At 50.7% G+C, this 14,475-nt stretch overlaps 1 protein-coding gene across 1 annotated transcript; it reads left to right on the top strand.

The window, feature by feature from the left end:
- Nucleotides 1-5,763: 5,763 nt before the first annotated feature.
- Nucleotides 5,764-11,930, top strand: PTHLH (parathyroid hormone like hormone). Its single transcript, XM_059817147.1, has 2 exons — nt 5,764-5,864; nt 11,504-11,930. The coding sequence occupies exons 1-2, from the start codon at nt 5,764-5,766 to the stop codon at nt 11,928-11,930; spliced, it is 528 nt and encodes a 175-aa protein (XP_059673130.1).
- The last annotated feature ends 2,545 nt before the right edge of the window (nt 11,931-14,475 follow it).

Raw genomic sequence — 14,475 nt, 5'->3', positions numbered from 1 at the left:
AGATATTCAGACACAAAAATGGAACAAATAAACCAGCCCAATCTATGTTAAGAGATACTTAAAGCTGAAGTCAAGGCCAGACCTAGAGAAGGGCGGCTTAACGGCTTAAGGTTTCAGAGGACTAAATGAAAACGCACGCATCGTCGAAAGCATGGGTGCTGTCAGCCGCCAAGGCTTGGAGCGGGTGCGTCCCCAAGTCTCCCTTCAACGGGGGGCTGAAGGAGCTGCCTGTTTCTCAACGGTAACTCCCCTACGGATCCGGATTGAGGCTTGACGAGGAGAACCGGCCGAGGCGGGCCGGCCGTGCCCGGGGAGAAGGCAGGCTCAGGGGGGCGGTGAGGCGGCACCTGCGCTCCCCACTCCTCACCTGGCCGCAGCGGCAGCGCCCCACCGGGGCCGGGGCCGGGGCGGGGGCCGGGGCGGGCGGCGGGGGGCGCCCGGGGGCAGGCGGCGGAGCGGGCGGAGCGGGCGGAGCGGGCGGAGCGGGCGGAGCGGAGCGGGCCGGCGGGGCCCGCCGCCACCATGGACAGCTCACTGGGGCTCACCGGCTCCGCCGCCCGCCGGGGCCCGCCCGCGCTCCGCCGGCTGCGGTGCCGCAGGCAGCGGGGACGGGCTCGGGGCGTTAATAACCGCCTCTTCGCCCTCCGGTTTGCAAAGTCTTCCTTTCGGTGCCTGCCGGGTTCCAGGAGCCGGGCGGAGGAGTTGGTGAAAACCTCTGCGCGTCCGCGCAGCTTTTTTTTCTTTTTTTTTTTTTTTTGGTTGTTTTGTTTCTTTTTTTCCCCCTCGCCCGAGCGCGTTGAATGAAATATCTAAATAAACCGCGCGTTGTGCCAACAGCCGGGCTCGGGGAGCTCCGGCCGCCTCCCGGGTGGGAGAAGCAGCTCTGCTCAGCCACTCCATCGTTGTTCAATAAAGGAGATCAGTGTGCGCAGCCGGAGTGCCACGAAACGTCTGGGTCTTGCTGATGGGGAGGGGAAAAAAAACCCAAACAACCAACAAACCGCTTTTCTCTTTCTCCCCAAGCGATCTTTTCACCAGAATGAGAGATTACCCTGCGACAAACGGGGACTAAGGAGTTTCCCAGCCCTGCTAGCCACGGGCGAGTCGGAGGGGAGGAAGGCAACCGTGCTGGGAGCTGGGGCCAGCGGGGCGCGCCGGGGCTGCCTTGCGGGCAAGAACGGGTATGGGCTAGCAAATCTGCCTAAATCTGCAAGGAATCGCCTTTGCTGCTAGCCGCCTGACAGCCTGGCCCTCAAGACCACCCCGGGAGCCGTGTAAAAAAAAAAAAGGCACCGGGACTTCGCACCTCTCCTACCGAGAGCTGCGCTCGCCGGCCCCGGACCTGCCCAGATCCCAGGGCTTGTGCAAGTCCCGGGGGATTTCTGGGCCTGGCAGGAGGAGGCCGGCAACCTGCCCTCCCTTCCCTTCCCCGCCAGACTCCCAAGCAGTCAGCACTCCTGGGTTCTTGGGGGTTTTGGGGTGGTTTTATTTTTTTTTTTGCTGAACACCATTTTTTTCCACCCTGGGAAGAGCGAGGAGGTTAAACTCCCTGTCTGAACCGAAATCCTGGACGAGTGCAACTGAGGTTATAGAAATCCGGGAGGGGAAATGACGAAAATGCTTTATTGTGACTAAAACAAGAGGGAGGAGGGAGAGGCGGAACTTCACAAAGGTGAAGGATGGGAAGTTTGCAGAGCGGAGGGTTTAGCCTGTCTCTGAGCAGCGGGCGGGGGGGTTTGTCATTCTTTCCTTCTCTCTCTCCGAGGCTGCAACGGCATCTCCTCCCCGATGAGCCGAACCTGTCCCGCTCCTCGCCTTTTGGTCCAGGGGAAGGTTTCGCTTCTTTTTTTTGGGGGGGACCCCGGTCACCCACCCGCCCGCAGCCCTCTGGCCTTATTCCCCACTCGGGAATTACGTGCCAAACCTGGAACAGGGATTTCTTTTCCTAGCCAAGCTCCCAGGTCAACTTCCTCGGAGAAAAGCTGATTTATGCCTGTTTATACGTATGGAAAAAGGAGGTAGAAGCCAAGCGCGGCATCCCTCCAAAATCTCATTGTCTTTGAGGAGCGAAGGGGGGGGGGGGGGGGGAGAAGGGGGAGGCAGACAACCTAAAATGATAAGGTTTGCCTTGTCGCGGCAGGGAGAAGGCAAACACGGTTTTTTTCCCCTCACCTCCCCGCAGCCGAAGCCTTTTCCAGATCCAGACAACCCCCCCCGGTCCCTCCGTGCTCCCCGGCAGGTGAAAGCTGAACAAAACCGGGGGGGGGGGGGTTCCTGCCTTCTAGCCGCGGGGCCAGCCGTGCCTGGGGGTGCCCTATGCGCGGAGCGATGCTCCTTCCTCTCCTCCATCCTCCTCCTCCCAACCCCCGAGGTCAGGGGACCCCCCCGAAGTGGCCGGGAGAGGCGGTGGGGACCGCCGGGGTGAGGTGCTGGCAGGTGCCAGCGGGTCCCTTCCCGGGAGCCGCTTCCCCGGGTGCGCATCCCCCGGCCGGGCTCCATCCTGCGGGGAAGGCGGAGGGGGCCGGGGGGGGTTAAACCCTGATAAAGGGGATTTTTTTTCCCCCCTCCCGTCCCGCCAAGGAGGAGGGCTCAGGCTTGCGGTGAGGCTAGGTACCAGGAGGAGTTTGCTCACGGGTTAAGCATTTGTGTAGGTGGCAGGAGAAAAAGCGTTGCGCCGGTTGTTGCAGATGACAAACAGGCTTCGGGGGGGGGGGGGGGGGGTGTGCTGGGGTGGGGGGGAAAGGGCACGGTATGATAGTAAGTCTCAACGGGTTTGGCACTGCTCAGTTCCTGCCATAGTTGGGTTGTATTTTTTTTTTTTTTTTTTTTTTTCCAAGCCCACTGAGGCAGAGAAGAGGCAAACTCAGCCATAGGAAGGTGGTTAGTGATGTCACACGTTTGGTCTTTTCAATAAAAGCAATGGAGAAGGGTCTCCCTCACTATATATATTAGGAGAAGCTTCTGTTCTTCATAATAAAAAGAGCAGCAAGGGAGAAAAGCACCTGCTTTTAACAGCCCTTATTTAGCATAATCTGTTGCAGGCAGAATAAAAACTCTGTAGGGCTGGATTTCTTTTGAAAAGTATTACTTTTTTGATTTATTTCACTTTTCTTTTTTTTTTTTTTTTCTTTTTCTTAAGGCTAGAACATAGTTTTGGAAGCGCTTGCTGAGAAGATCAACCACTGTTGGCCAGGGTGATCTCTGAGAGGCACAGAGGGCTGTAACTCAAGGAAAAGGTGAAGTAATAAATTGTGAAGAAACTTTAGTATTCCAAGTTTATAAAGGCTATTTATTTTTCCTGAGTCTGTAAGGGTTGGGGTTTTTATTATTATTATTATTATTATTATTATTATTATTATTATTATTATTATTATTATTATTATTTCTGGGGGAAAGGAAATTCTAAAACTATTTGATGGACGCTTTACCTTTAACATCAGCAATAGACCTTTAAGGTTGCGGGGGCTGTTTTCAGGGGATGTCACAATTATTTTTAATTAGTCGAAAGGGCAGTGTAAATCAAAGCAGCCTATTAGCTATACATTGTAATTTACAGCCTACCAGGTGCTCAGGGAATTTATTTACAGCATAAATGTTTTCAGCATGATTTCTGTTTCAGCTCTTATGTTTTCGGGTTGATTTGCCGAGGTGGTATGACATTTGGCTAAGGAGCTGGGCTTTTACATTGCGGCAGCAAGTGTCGTTTAAGGCGAAATAACCCGCAGGTAGAAAAAAAAAAAGAAATATAAAATAAACTTTCTCCAGAAAGCGTTCCTTAAGGCGGGGAGAGGACGAGAGGCAGCGGCACACCTCGGTGTTCTGTAGCGGCTTGGGAAGGCGTTGGGAAAGCGTGAATCGGGCTGGGGGGGGGGGCAGCAACCCGCCACCCCTCCGGCCCCGCGGGCAGCGGAGCTCCCGGGGTGAGGGGGGGGTTCGACGGGGCGCGGAGGCTGCGCCACCGCGGAGGGGCGAGGGCTCCCGGGCTGCTGGCGGGACGGAGCCGGTCCCCCCCCAGGTGCTGGTCGCTGCCCGCCTGGGCGTGCGGAAGAGAGGAGGGTGGCTCGCCGCGGAATTCCCTTTGGAAGAGCCGTCGGGGGTGGGGGCAAGGGGCGCACCGAGCCCCCCCCCCCTCCCGGTACCTTCCTTGACCAAGGCGGGGGCAGCTCCTCCCGCCAGCAGGCTGTATGAAGGGGCGGGTTGTGTTACCTTTAGGATTTTACAGAAGTGTTTTGCTGTGATGGAAAAATTTGGTCCCTCCGTGGCGGGGGGGGGGGGGGGCGCGGGGGGCTGGCGGCTCCCCCGCCGCTCCGGGCACGGCAGCCCCCGCCCGCCTGACACGGCTGCTCGCTATAGCTGACGGAGGGCGAAGTGGAAGGCAAAAGAGGGAGAGGAGGAGAAAAACTTTCCACTAATTTACTTTTTTGGCCGCGAGCGCCCGCTTTTCATAGACGGCGGGTCCTTCCCCCAGCCCTCCCCCCCCGAGCCGCCCCCCCCCCCGCCCTTTACTACCCTCCAATTAACATCATTAGGAACCGACCCACCGGCTGATAGGGGAACGGCGACCAACAACGGTAGGTGTGCGAAGGGAAGGGCGGCAAAGCCACCCCCGGCCGAGCTTTTGGGCTCGGTGGAAGGGGTGCCCCCGCTGCCGGGGGGGGGGGGGGGGGCTCGCCCTCTCCTCCCTGCTCCGGCGGGGGAGGCGCTGACCTCGGGGTGAGCACAAAAAGGGAGAGGTGGGGGCAGAGGGAGAGAGGAGCCCGGCTGCGGGAGGTGCGAAAGAGCTTGGCCGGACTCCTCAGGCTCCGCCGGCTGCATGTGCTGGCGGGGGGGTCCGCTGCCGTCCCCCCTTTTTTAACTCCGGCCCCGCGCAGCGCCGATTGCTCCTCTCCTTTCTGGCTGCGGGTGTCCCGCCCGGGCTCTCCCTCTCCCCGCACACGTTCTTAGGGTGCCGTCTCTTTTCAACCCCCCCCCCCCGGGGCCTCCCCCGGCTCCCTCCGAACCGGCTCCGGAGCGTGTGAACGCGGCAGGCTGCGGCCCGATGCGAGCCGCGGGGCCAGGCGTGCTTCCCAGCCCCTGAGCCCCCCCCGCCCCGCCGCTCCCGGGGCTCCCCAGCCGGGCAGCGCTCCCTGCTTCGCTTCCCGTCCCCGGGCACAGCTGTGGAGCCAACTTTCCAGAAGCAGAGGACGTGAACCTGACTTGGGTTTTTTCAGAGGTATACGTCAAGAGAGATGTATAGACGAGCCCCCCCCCCCCCCCCGCCCTCCGCGTCCCTGCGCCTGAACCTCTCCGCGCGTGTGGCCGCCCGTGTCCCGGCAGAGAAGAGGGTGGCGGAGCCGATTTGGGGAGTCTGTCCTTCGCTGCGGGGAGGGCTCCTCCCGGAGCGGGACCCCCCCCAGGGAGGCAAACGGCCGCGCTCTCTAACCCCCTTCAAACACCAGCGAGATGATTTTTTGGGGGTTGGTTTTTTTTTTAACTAATATTGAGAGAGCTCTTGCCTCCGGGGAGCGAGAGGCAGAGAGAGGGAGGGAGGGAGGGAGGGAAGGAAGGAGGGAGGGAGGGAGGGAGGGAGAGGCAGACAGCGAGGAAGGGATTGCGGCGGAGCCAAGTTCGGGAGCCGCTGCCCAGCGCGCCCCAAGTTTGTTTTTCCGTCGCAGCCCCGGGGCTGGAGGAGCCGCGCAGGGACTGCCTGGGGACGGGGCTGGCGCCGGCGTCCCTCGGGACTCATCTCCCTTTCCTTGCAGGTTTCGAGCCCCGGAGGGTACAATGTTCACGAAACTCTTCCAGCAGTGGAGTTTCGCAGTGTTTCTGCTGAGTTACTCCGCGCCCGCTTACGGGAGATCAGTAGAGGGGATCAGCCGCAGACTGTGAGTTTCTCTCTTTTTCTTTTTTTCTTTCTTTTTTTTTTTTTTTTTGCTCCCCCCCCCCCCGCTTCGGTGACGGCCCCCCCCCCCCCCCGGGCCGGCAGCACCGGTGCGGCGGCGGGAGCAGCGCGGGGGGGGGCGGTTCGCAGCCTCCAGCAGCGCTCCCCGGCGCGGTTGGGCAGCGGAGCGGCCGCGGGTCACCTGCCCCAGGTGCTCCCCTGTGTCCCCTGGCCGGGGCAGAGGGCTGTTGGGGCAGGGAAAAGACGCTTTTCGGCCCTCTGAACCTACACCGCTTGGGGGGAAGGAGGTGTTAGAGCTGAGGGTCTCTTCTTCCGAGGGGAGCGGCCGGGCAGCTCTGTGCCCCCGTCCAGCATGAGCTGCTGCCCGGGCTCCTTTCCGTGGTCCCGGAGGGTCCTAGGAGGGAGCAGCCCCTTTTATCCCACTACTGGGTGGTACGAGAAGTGCCACACGTTTCTCCGGCACTGGCACGGAGCCAGTATTGATAAGGGTAGGGGGAAGACGCAGTGGTAAGGGCCGTCATGAGGACCGAACAATTTCTTTGGACCTCTGTCACTTCAGCGCAAAAAAAAAGAAAAAAAAATAAATTCCCAAAGGGAGTCCGGTATCTGACCTGCAGGCAGAAGCGTATTTTTTGATAAATGATAATGTAATGTTAGAGAGTCTGTTCAGGAAATGACCTTTTTGCTCCTTCCAAAATAATCAGCGTGGTTTATACTAATATCCCCCACGCAAAGTGCAGAAGAGAAGCTGCTGGGCTGATGCAGGAGCAGCTGTCTCACGTATCTAACCCTCTGGCTTTCACTGGCCTTGCATCAGATTTTCTAAGGAAGAAACGTTTCGGTCGTGCTGCGGAGGGCTGTATTGTTACTGAGTTCAAAAAGGAGTCAGGTTGGAGAAAGAGGGTTGGAAAATCCAATCACAACTCATAGGGAAACATGACACAGCAAAGTTAATTTCAAATGGGTTTCCTTGTAACTGTTCTATTACATACGTAAGGACAAGAGCTCCAAATAGCACTTCCTCTGCCATTTAAGCAACTAAAAAAAATCCCCCAGGTGAAGCGACTTCAGACACACCTAAACTTTGGCACCAGGCAGACAGCTATTACAAATCTCCCACAGCAAAGTGTGTAGAACATGTCATTGCTGATAATGCTACAGTGTGTTCTTCCCAGCCCATTAATGCTTAGCCGGTTTGTACGCCTGCAGACTATTGTTGGGCTATTTCTTTCATTTGAGACCGTTTTCTTCTCTTGGGATATAGAGGAACCAAAATTCAGTTTCAGAAGTAAAAAGTAAATGAAAATATTCGAAGTACAGTCAAATGCTGTATTTCCTTGGCTAAGAAACTCTGACCTGGATCTCAGCCAAATTTGTTTTTTAAAAAATTAGACTCGCTAAGAAATACTCTTCCTCTTTTTGAAGCCAGCGTTGTTCTAACACTTGTTTGTAAAGGTCAGGATTAGAGATCTTCCCAACATCCCCATTCTGTCCTGACAGGGGGGGGGAAAAAGTGGAAGCTGAAGAGTGAAAATGCATTTCTCAGCTCCCTCTTTGCCATGGCATGTAAAACACACACAAGAAACCAGTGAGCTGTCAGTTAGTGGCATTCACGTAGTTTTGTTTGTGGGTACAGCACAAACACAGACACCACACTCAAACATGTGTCCTGTTTTAATATCACCACAAACCATTCCTAGAGTTAATGGTTAATAACTCACTTAAGCCTCGAGATATTTTTTTTCAGTCAAAGGCTTAAACCAGTAACGGATGAAAATACTGAAGCACGTTATTACAGCCATGCAAAAATAATCAAAATGACATAGGCCTGGTTCTACAGACTTTACTAAGGGAAATCTCCCATGGAAACCAATAGCAAATTGTCCCAAGAAAAGATTGCCAGGCGTATTATTTGTTATAGAAATGCTTTAGCTGCTAAAGAACTTCTGAGAAACCCAGTAATGCCTCAAAGTGAAATTAGATATTTTTATCAGTGTGCCCAGACGCTGCAGCATCATGTCCCCAGATCTGTTCAAAATATTTTCCCTAACCCTGAGATAGGTTGAGCAGCTTTCACTCCCTTTGGAGCCAGGGGCAAGGGCACTCAGTTTTGCAAAACCCAGGCAGAGAGCTGACTGAATCCTTCCCAGTTATTTTGCTGAACTCATGATCAGACCCAGCGTGAATAGTCAAGGCTAGTAATGGTTAAATAAGAGCAACTCTGAGGCAGAAAGTTGTCGCTTGAGGAATGTTGCCTCTCAGTGACGCTAGATAGCCGGTGAAAAAAATGAAGAAAGAATGTGCCTGAAAAGAACAGCTTATCTAGAAGTGCATGAAGTCAGAATAGTCACAAGTCATGGATTTCTACTCTTTTCCCCTTAAGAAGACCTTAAGTCTCGTGTGTGCATAGCGTACTTAGATAGAGTAATTAGTCTGGACACTCCGCTCAAATACAAACCATCAACATCCTTCTCTCAAAAGTGCCTACCACATGTAAGCTGAGCATTTACTGCGCTTGGTTTGGGGTCAGACTCTTTTTCCTTGAAGGAGAGGTGCATTTTACAGAAGGATGGAAGGGACCTCTAGTGGGTCCTCTTAACCCTAACAGCCTAATATTTTTTTTCGTACCGCAGCCAATCTGTCAATGCAATCGTTCCAGTTTCCATCACCTTCCTACTCTGTGTGTGGGGGTGAGATATTGTTGATATCTCCATTATGAAGCACTTCTTACATCAGGCTTCTTGGGCAAGTGTTTTCTCCTGATTTACAAACACAGGAGTTGTTTGAATAACTGAGGCAGAAGGTCAAAGAGATATGTATCTACCACATCTTCTTTGTTTTAAGAAGATTTTTGATCTAGAGCATACAAAGGAAATTGGTAGGCAAAATGTAATCCTTAAGTCTGGCTGAGTAATAAAAGTCATGTGAAATGTAACACTACGTAATGTTATACAATCATCTGGAATAGCAGAATGTTATTTGGGGCCAGACTTGATGCTAAATATCATACAGACATTTAAACAGAAACCCACCCTCTTTGGCACACCAACCCCTCACACGTCAATCCCTGCGTTATTTTGGAAAGGCGTACTCACACAAGATGCAGATCGTGTAATGCTCTTCGACTGCCTTGTGCGTACTGGAACCAAATCTTTAGGTTTCAGCTCTGTAAAATGGAATAGCTTTTCAATCAAGAGGACTTTAATAACAGGCTTTAGAGATTCAAGATTTTGTCACAGTGGGTAAATTGACCAAATACACATTACAGGATTAAGGCAGTTTTAGGTTGTCTGTGATAAAAGGAATTATCCTTGGTAGTTCACAAGAGGCAGTAGGAAAGCTTTGCTCATCACATGAGACATATCGTTTCAGACTCAGTAAAGCACTGAGATTTTATATGCTTTTTCTAAACTAGAAGAGTGAAAGGAGAACTGCATTTCCCATGCAAATATCCTGGGAAAATAGGTTCCTGAAGCTAGGAATGTAACGTGAGCCGCAATGGACAGCTTGACAAGCAGCACGGAAGTATGCCACTCCGAGGAGTCCAAGGTGCTAGTTTTATTAGCATACTTGCAAATCAGACTGACCTTACTGAGAAGGTTGTTAGAGAAGGCTATTGAAGAGCTTCAGGGAGTGCACTGGTCAAAAAAATTCTCCCAGGGGAGATCTTGAGCTTGCGTGCAGTCACAGCTGCACTGAAGAGAGTGAAATGATATGGGTTCAGCTCAGTATTATCACGTTGCATTTTTGCTTAGGGACATGGAGTTGAAGGGCATAAAATAGTTGCCCTAAAGCCTGAAGTCATCCAAAACTGATTTAGGACCCTTAAAACATAGACAGCGTTCGGTCAAATGTGTGCTCTCAAAGCTGAGTGTCTCTAGGCCTGATTTTGAGCAAGTATCCCTACTTTATCGCTTCCCACAAAAACAACAGTCATCTTTCAGTCTCATCGCGGAATGCCGGAAAGCTGCTGTTTGAATTTTACACTGAGTGATAGAGATGTAATATCACTTCAACCTGTCACTTGAACCCAATACTTAAAAAGCGCAGCTCTACAAAGACAAAAAGTGAAGGAGATGCTCTTAAACCAAAGCTGCTTGAAGTTGCCAATTTCAAATAGCTCTACTGTTGATCAAATCCCAAATCTAAAGAGTTTGGCTGAAGGGACTGAGAAAGATAAATTGCAGAACACTCCCAATCATTTAGCATACTATCTTTGTCTGCCACATTTTGAAACCTGGTAACGTAGCAGGATAATTAGGGATGGGACGGAAGGAAGGAATATTCACTCACAGTTATGTATCTTCTCCCATTTCACCCACACGCAGAAACAACTTCTTATCCAGCTGACTGACCAAATGATTATACGACAGGCAAGGCAGTCAATTCATTTTCTTTGGCCAGTAAGCATCCAGTCACATGCGGTACCCTGATGCAAGATGAGAGGATACGTAGCCAATCTCAGCACTCTGAAGTAGGGCAATTGGAAGGATAAACTGTATTATAGCATTCATGGGAACATAGCTAAAACCCCAGCTTGCGCTCTTTCTGTGGTTCACAGCGCAGCTGTGCGTCTATCCCACACCAAGGAAAAAGCATGTATTTTCTCATGGTTATTTAATATCCAGGTGCCACTTGTATCTTCTTTCCTCAGATGTTTCATACCTTCTTTGCCAGTACAACATCTCTAAAAGACAGATAGCTAACCGCCTCCCAGTTCCTCGAAAACAAGACAGAGGTTAGTGAACCAAAAGGTCATGTACTCTGGAAAAGTACCAGGGACCCACTCAAACAAACCAGGATGCTCTTGAAGAAGATCCAGTGAAGGCGGCTAACGTAAAACTCAGAGAGCACAGCAGATGAGAAATCTAGCCCCAAAAGTTCATGCTTAAAGGAATACTAGAAAGGCATCTAAAACCGTAATGAGACACAAGTGGCCAAGCAGTAAAATCAAGAGGAGTGGCTGAGGCTCGTCTCTGCCGATGCCCAGGCTGCTGCCTCTCCGGATAGCTCATTACGGACTGAAGTGCCTACGTTTAGGCACTCAAATTCCAACATTTTTCCATCACGCTTCTGCAATTGCACTTTTTTAAATTTAGAAAGGAAATGCACTTTTATGTATTTATTTATGTTCTTGAAATACATGACTGAGCAGAAGAAAATTATTAGGATGATGCTGTATAAACACTGCTTCCGGCTGCAGTACAAGTACTTGTTATTCCCTCTCTCGCTTGACTGCAGTGCTCCATTACCTGACCCTTTAGTTTTCCTGTCTCTGACAACTGCTTTGCTGCTTTTACTGCCTGAAGTGTGACATACTAAGAGTTGTAGTGCTTTCCTCGAACCGAGCAGTGACTAACCCAGCTCCAGGTCCAGTGGTGTGTAATCGCTCAGCTGAGAATTATTACCTGCTTAGGTCTTTCCCTTCTCTGTAGGGAGCAGCTACTCTGAGAAGCAGAACTTGCTCCAGCAGTCCGGCTTAACTGGATGTCTCCAAGCCTGAGAGCTGGTACACGGTCACTGGGGCCACCACTGTCAGAGGAGAGAGGAGCTCTGCCAAGTACTGAGCAATAAACAAATCCTAAATGGTTTTTTCCCCCCTCCTCTTTTCTCTTTCTTTAGCAAACGGGCTGTATCAGAGCACCAGCTATTGCATGACAAGGGCAAGTCAATCCAAGACTTACGAAGAAGAATATTCCTTCAAAATTTAATTGAAGGTGTCAACACTGCAGAAATCCGTGCAACTTCGGAAGTTTCACCTAACCCTAAGCCTGCTACCAACACGAAGAACTACCCTGTCCGATTTGGTAGTGAAGATGAGGGCAGATACCTAACTCAGGAGACAAACAAATCACAGACCTATAAGGAGCAGCCCCTGAAGGTATCGGGGAAGAAAAAGAAAGCAAAACCTGGAAAACGTAAGGAACAAGAGAAGAAAAAGAGGCGAGCCCGCTCGGCTTGGCTAAATTCTGGCGTGTATGGAAGCGACGTGACCAAGAGCCCACTCTTGGACAACTCTGTTACTACACATAATCACACTTCAAGGTAATTCTGCTATATCCTTTTGGGGGGCATACCATATATTTACTGTAATTGTTATCCTCCAGTGTGAGAGGCCAAGGCCTCACGCAAACCTGGAGTAATAGCAGACCTTTATGCTCATAACTGGGCAGTGGCTTTTGAAGCAGTGCACAGTCTCAAGGTGTTTTCTGGAGGTAAGTAAGTACACTTTCCACTGGTGACAAAGTCTTTCTTTCCTATGACAAGCAATTCAAGTAGACCACTTATTGCCAAAATGACCTTCCTGAAGCTGAGTGAGTAGTAAGTAAAGTTATTCCTGCGAAAAGAAAGCACATCACAGCCATTAAAATTTCCTTTCCTGTTTTAACTATAGTGTCTCTCACGTCAGATCTTGGTCCCACACTTGGGCCTCAGCAGACTGAAAGCTTTGAGTTTTATTTAAGGCTCTGCATCTATAAAATGGCGAAGTTTTCTTTCCTCCCTCTCAACGCCTCCCCTTTTTGGCAACTTTCCTACCCTTACTTTACAGTTTTTTATTTTACTGTTTAACCTTAGGGGAGAACACGGAAAATTTCTCTCTTAGTAATATCTGCAAACAACGCAGACCAGCCTTTCACCATAAAATTTTCCCTGCCATTAGGACTTTTTAATTCAGCTCCATCTTTTTGCCAGCTCGTGAAACAATTACGTTGCTGCTGAAAAATGTTGAGCATTGCTTTTGGAGAGAGACGTGCTTCCCTCATGTATGACAATGAAGGGTTTTCAGGGCAGTGGCGAGCTGGAGACTTCAGCCTAGGTGCCCCAAGCGACTCATCTGCTTGCGGTCATCTCAGCTTGAGTGGAAGTCTGCACACTTGCAGACAAAGCCAAGGAGTCCACTCCTCAGTTCTCCTCAAATGTTTGCATTTTCAACAGCAAAAACCCCACCCTTTTCTCTCTTCTTCCCCTTCACTTTGGCAGAATAGAGACGTAAGAGAAGTGCCACTTGCTCACAGTAAATCCCTTAGAAAGAGATGCCAGCTGTGAGATTTACTAAAATCAGTCTTGGGTTAAGCTTTACAGGCTACAATTTGCAACATGCTCCATCGCCTCAATTTCTGCAGGCATCCACAGGAGTTACCGGCATTTGGGGCTAGGCATTTGGTGTCCCGGACCATAAACCAGTTAGCATGGCTGTAGCAGTTAGTAGCGAAGTAAGAGAGGCTGGTTTGTCTCAGCGCCTTAGGAAAGGCACGCTCCGGGACTCCGGTCAGGAGACGCCTGATGTTTCAACAGATGTTAAGGAACTGTGGTGGCCAATGAATAACACCTGTCTTTGGCACATAGAGATCTTGAATGTGGGAAAAAACATCCTAGGGCATTTCAACTGTTAGTTCTTTTTCTTACTACTCTGCCTTTGGTTGCATATCCGATGGGATATGTAAAAGAATTACAGGTACAACCCTGTTGATTTTCCTAGTTCAGCCTTTCTGTTTCAAGTATGGTTGTATGGCTGAAGACAGTCAGCTTTACTGTGGAGTCCAGACTGCTGAAGGCAGTCCAGCTTTATCTTCCTGATATTATTGCTCAAGAGGCAGTATTTCTCCAGGGCAAGAAACAGATTCCTAAAGAGGACCTATATTTTAGATACTTACTTGAAGTTGATTGAACAAAGAGAAGCCATAAAACAGGAAAACAAAATTACTCCTTCACAAGTACAGAGCATAATACGCTGGTTCAGCTCTTAAGAAACTGCTAGTATATGAGCTCATAGTTATCCCTGTAGACTGGCAAAAGATATCATTTCTAAACTTTAAATGAAAGCAAGTCCCAACTCCCTGACATGTACTTTACGTAGGGGGAGTGAGGTTCAATGCAGTTGTCCGTGCGGTTGTTGGCACAAGGTGGGTGAGTGCATTTTAGATGGAGGAATGACCAGATCTGAGGGATGTTGATTCTTCAGCTCTACTGAGCTGAGTCAGGAACTTCTACTCTATCTGCTGATGGGGGGCAAGGAAGGTGTCTGCAGACAGGATTTCCATATGCTACACCAGTAGGAGCTGCTTTTGTAGCACCCCTAAGGCGAGCTGCAGCTTAGGAGAAGCATCATCACTTTACAGTGAAGAGGATATGCATAATCACAGAATCACAGAATCACTAAGGTTGGAAAAGACCTTTAAGATCATCAAGTCCAACCATCAACCCAACCCCACCATGCCCACTAAACCATGTCCTGCAGTGCCACATCTACACGTTCCTTGAACACCTCCAGAGATGGTGACTCCACCACCTCCCTGGGCAGCCTGTTCCAATGCTTCGCCACTCTCTCAGTAAAGACATTTTTCCTAATATCCAGCCTAAACCTCCCCTGGCACAACTTGAGGCCATTTCCTCTTGTCCTGTCGCTTGTCACTTGGGAGAAGAGACCAACACCCACCTCACCACAACCCCCTTTCAGGTAATTGTAGAGAGCAATGAGGTCTCCCCTCAGCCTCCTCTTCTCCAGACTGAACAACCCCAGTTGCAGCAGGGTAAATGTCAAGGAAGTGCAAAGACAAACTTCAACCGTGCTTTTCACAGTATCTTTGTGCTTC

This window comes from Gavia stellata, chromosome 4 (genome assembly GCF_030936135.1).
Source record: "Gavia stellata isolate bGavSte3 chromosome 4, bGavSte3.hap2, whole genome shotgun sequence".
NCBI lineage: Eukaryota > Metazoa > Chordata > Aves > Gaviiformes > Gaviidae > Gavia > Gavia stellata.
Note: the sequence above shows the minus strand (reverse complement) of the source record. Positions and strands in the feature narration are given on the sequence as shown.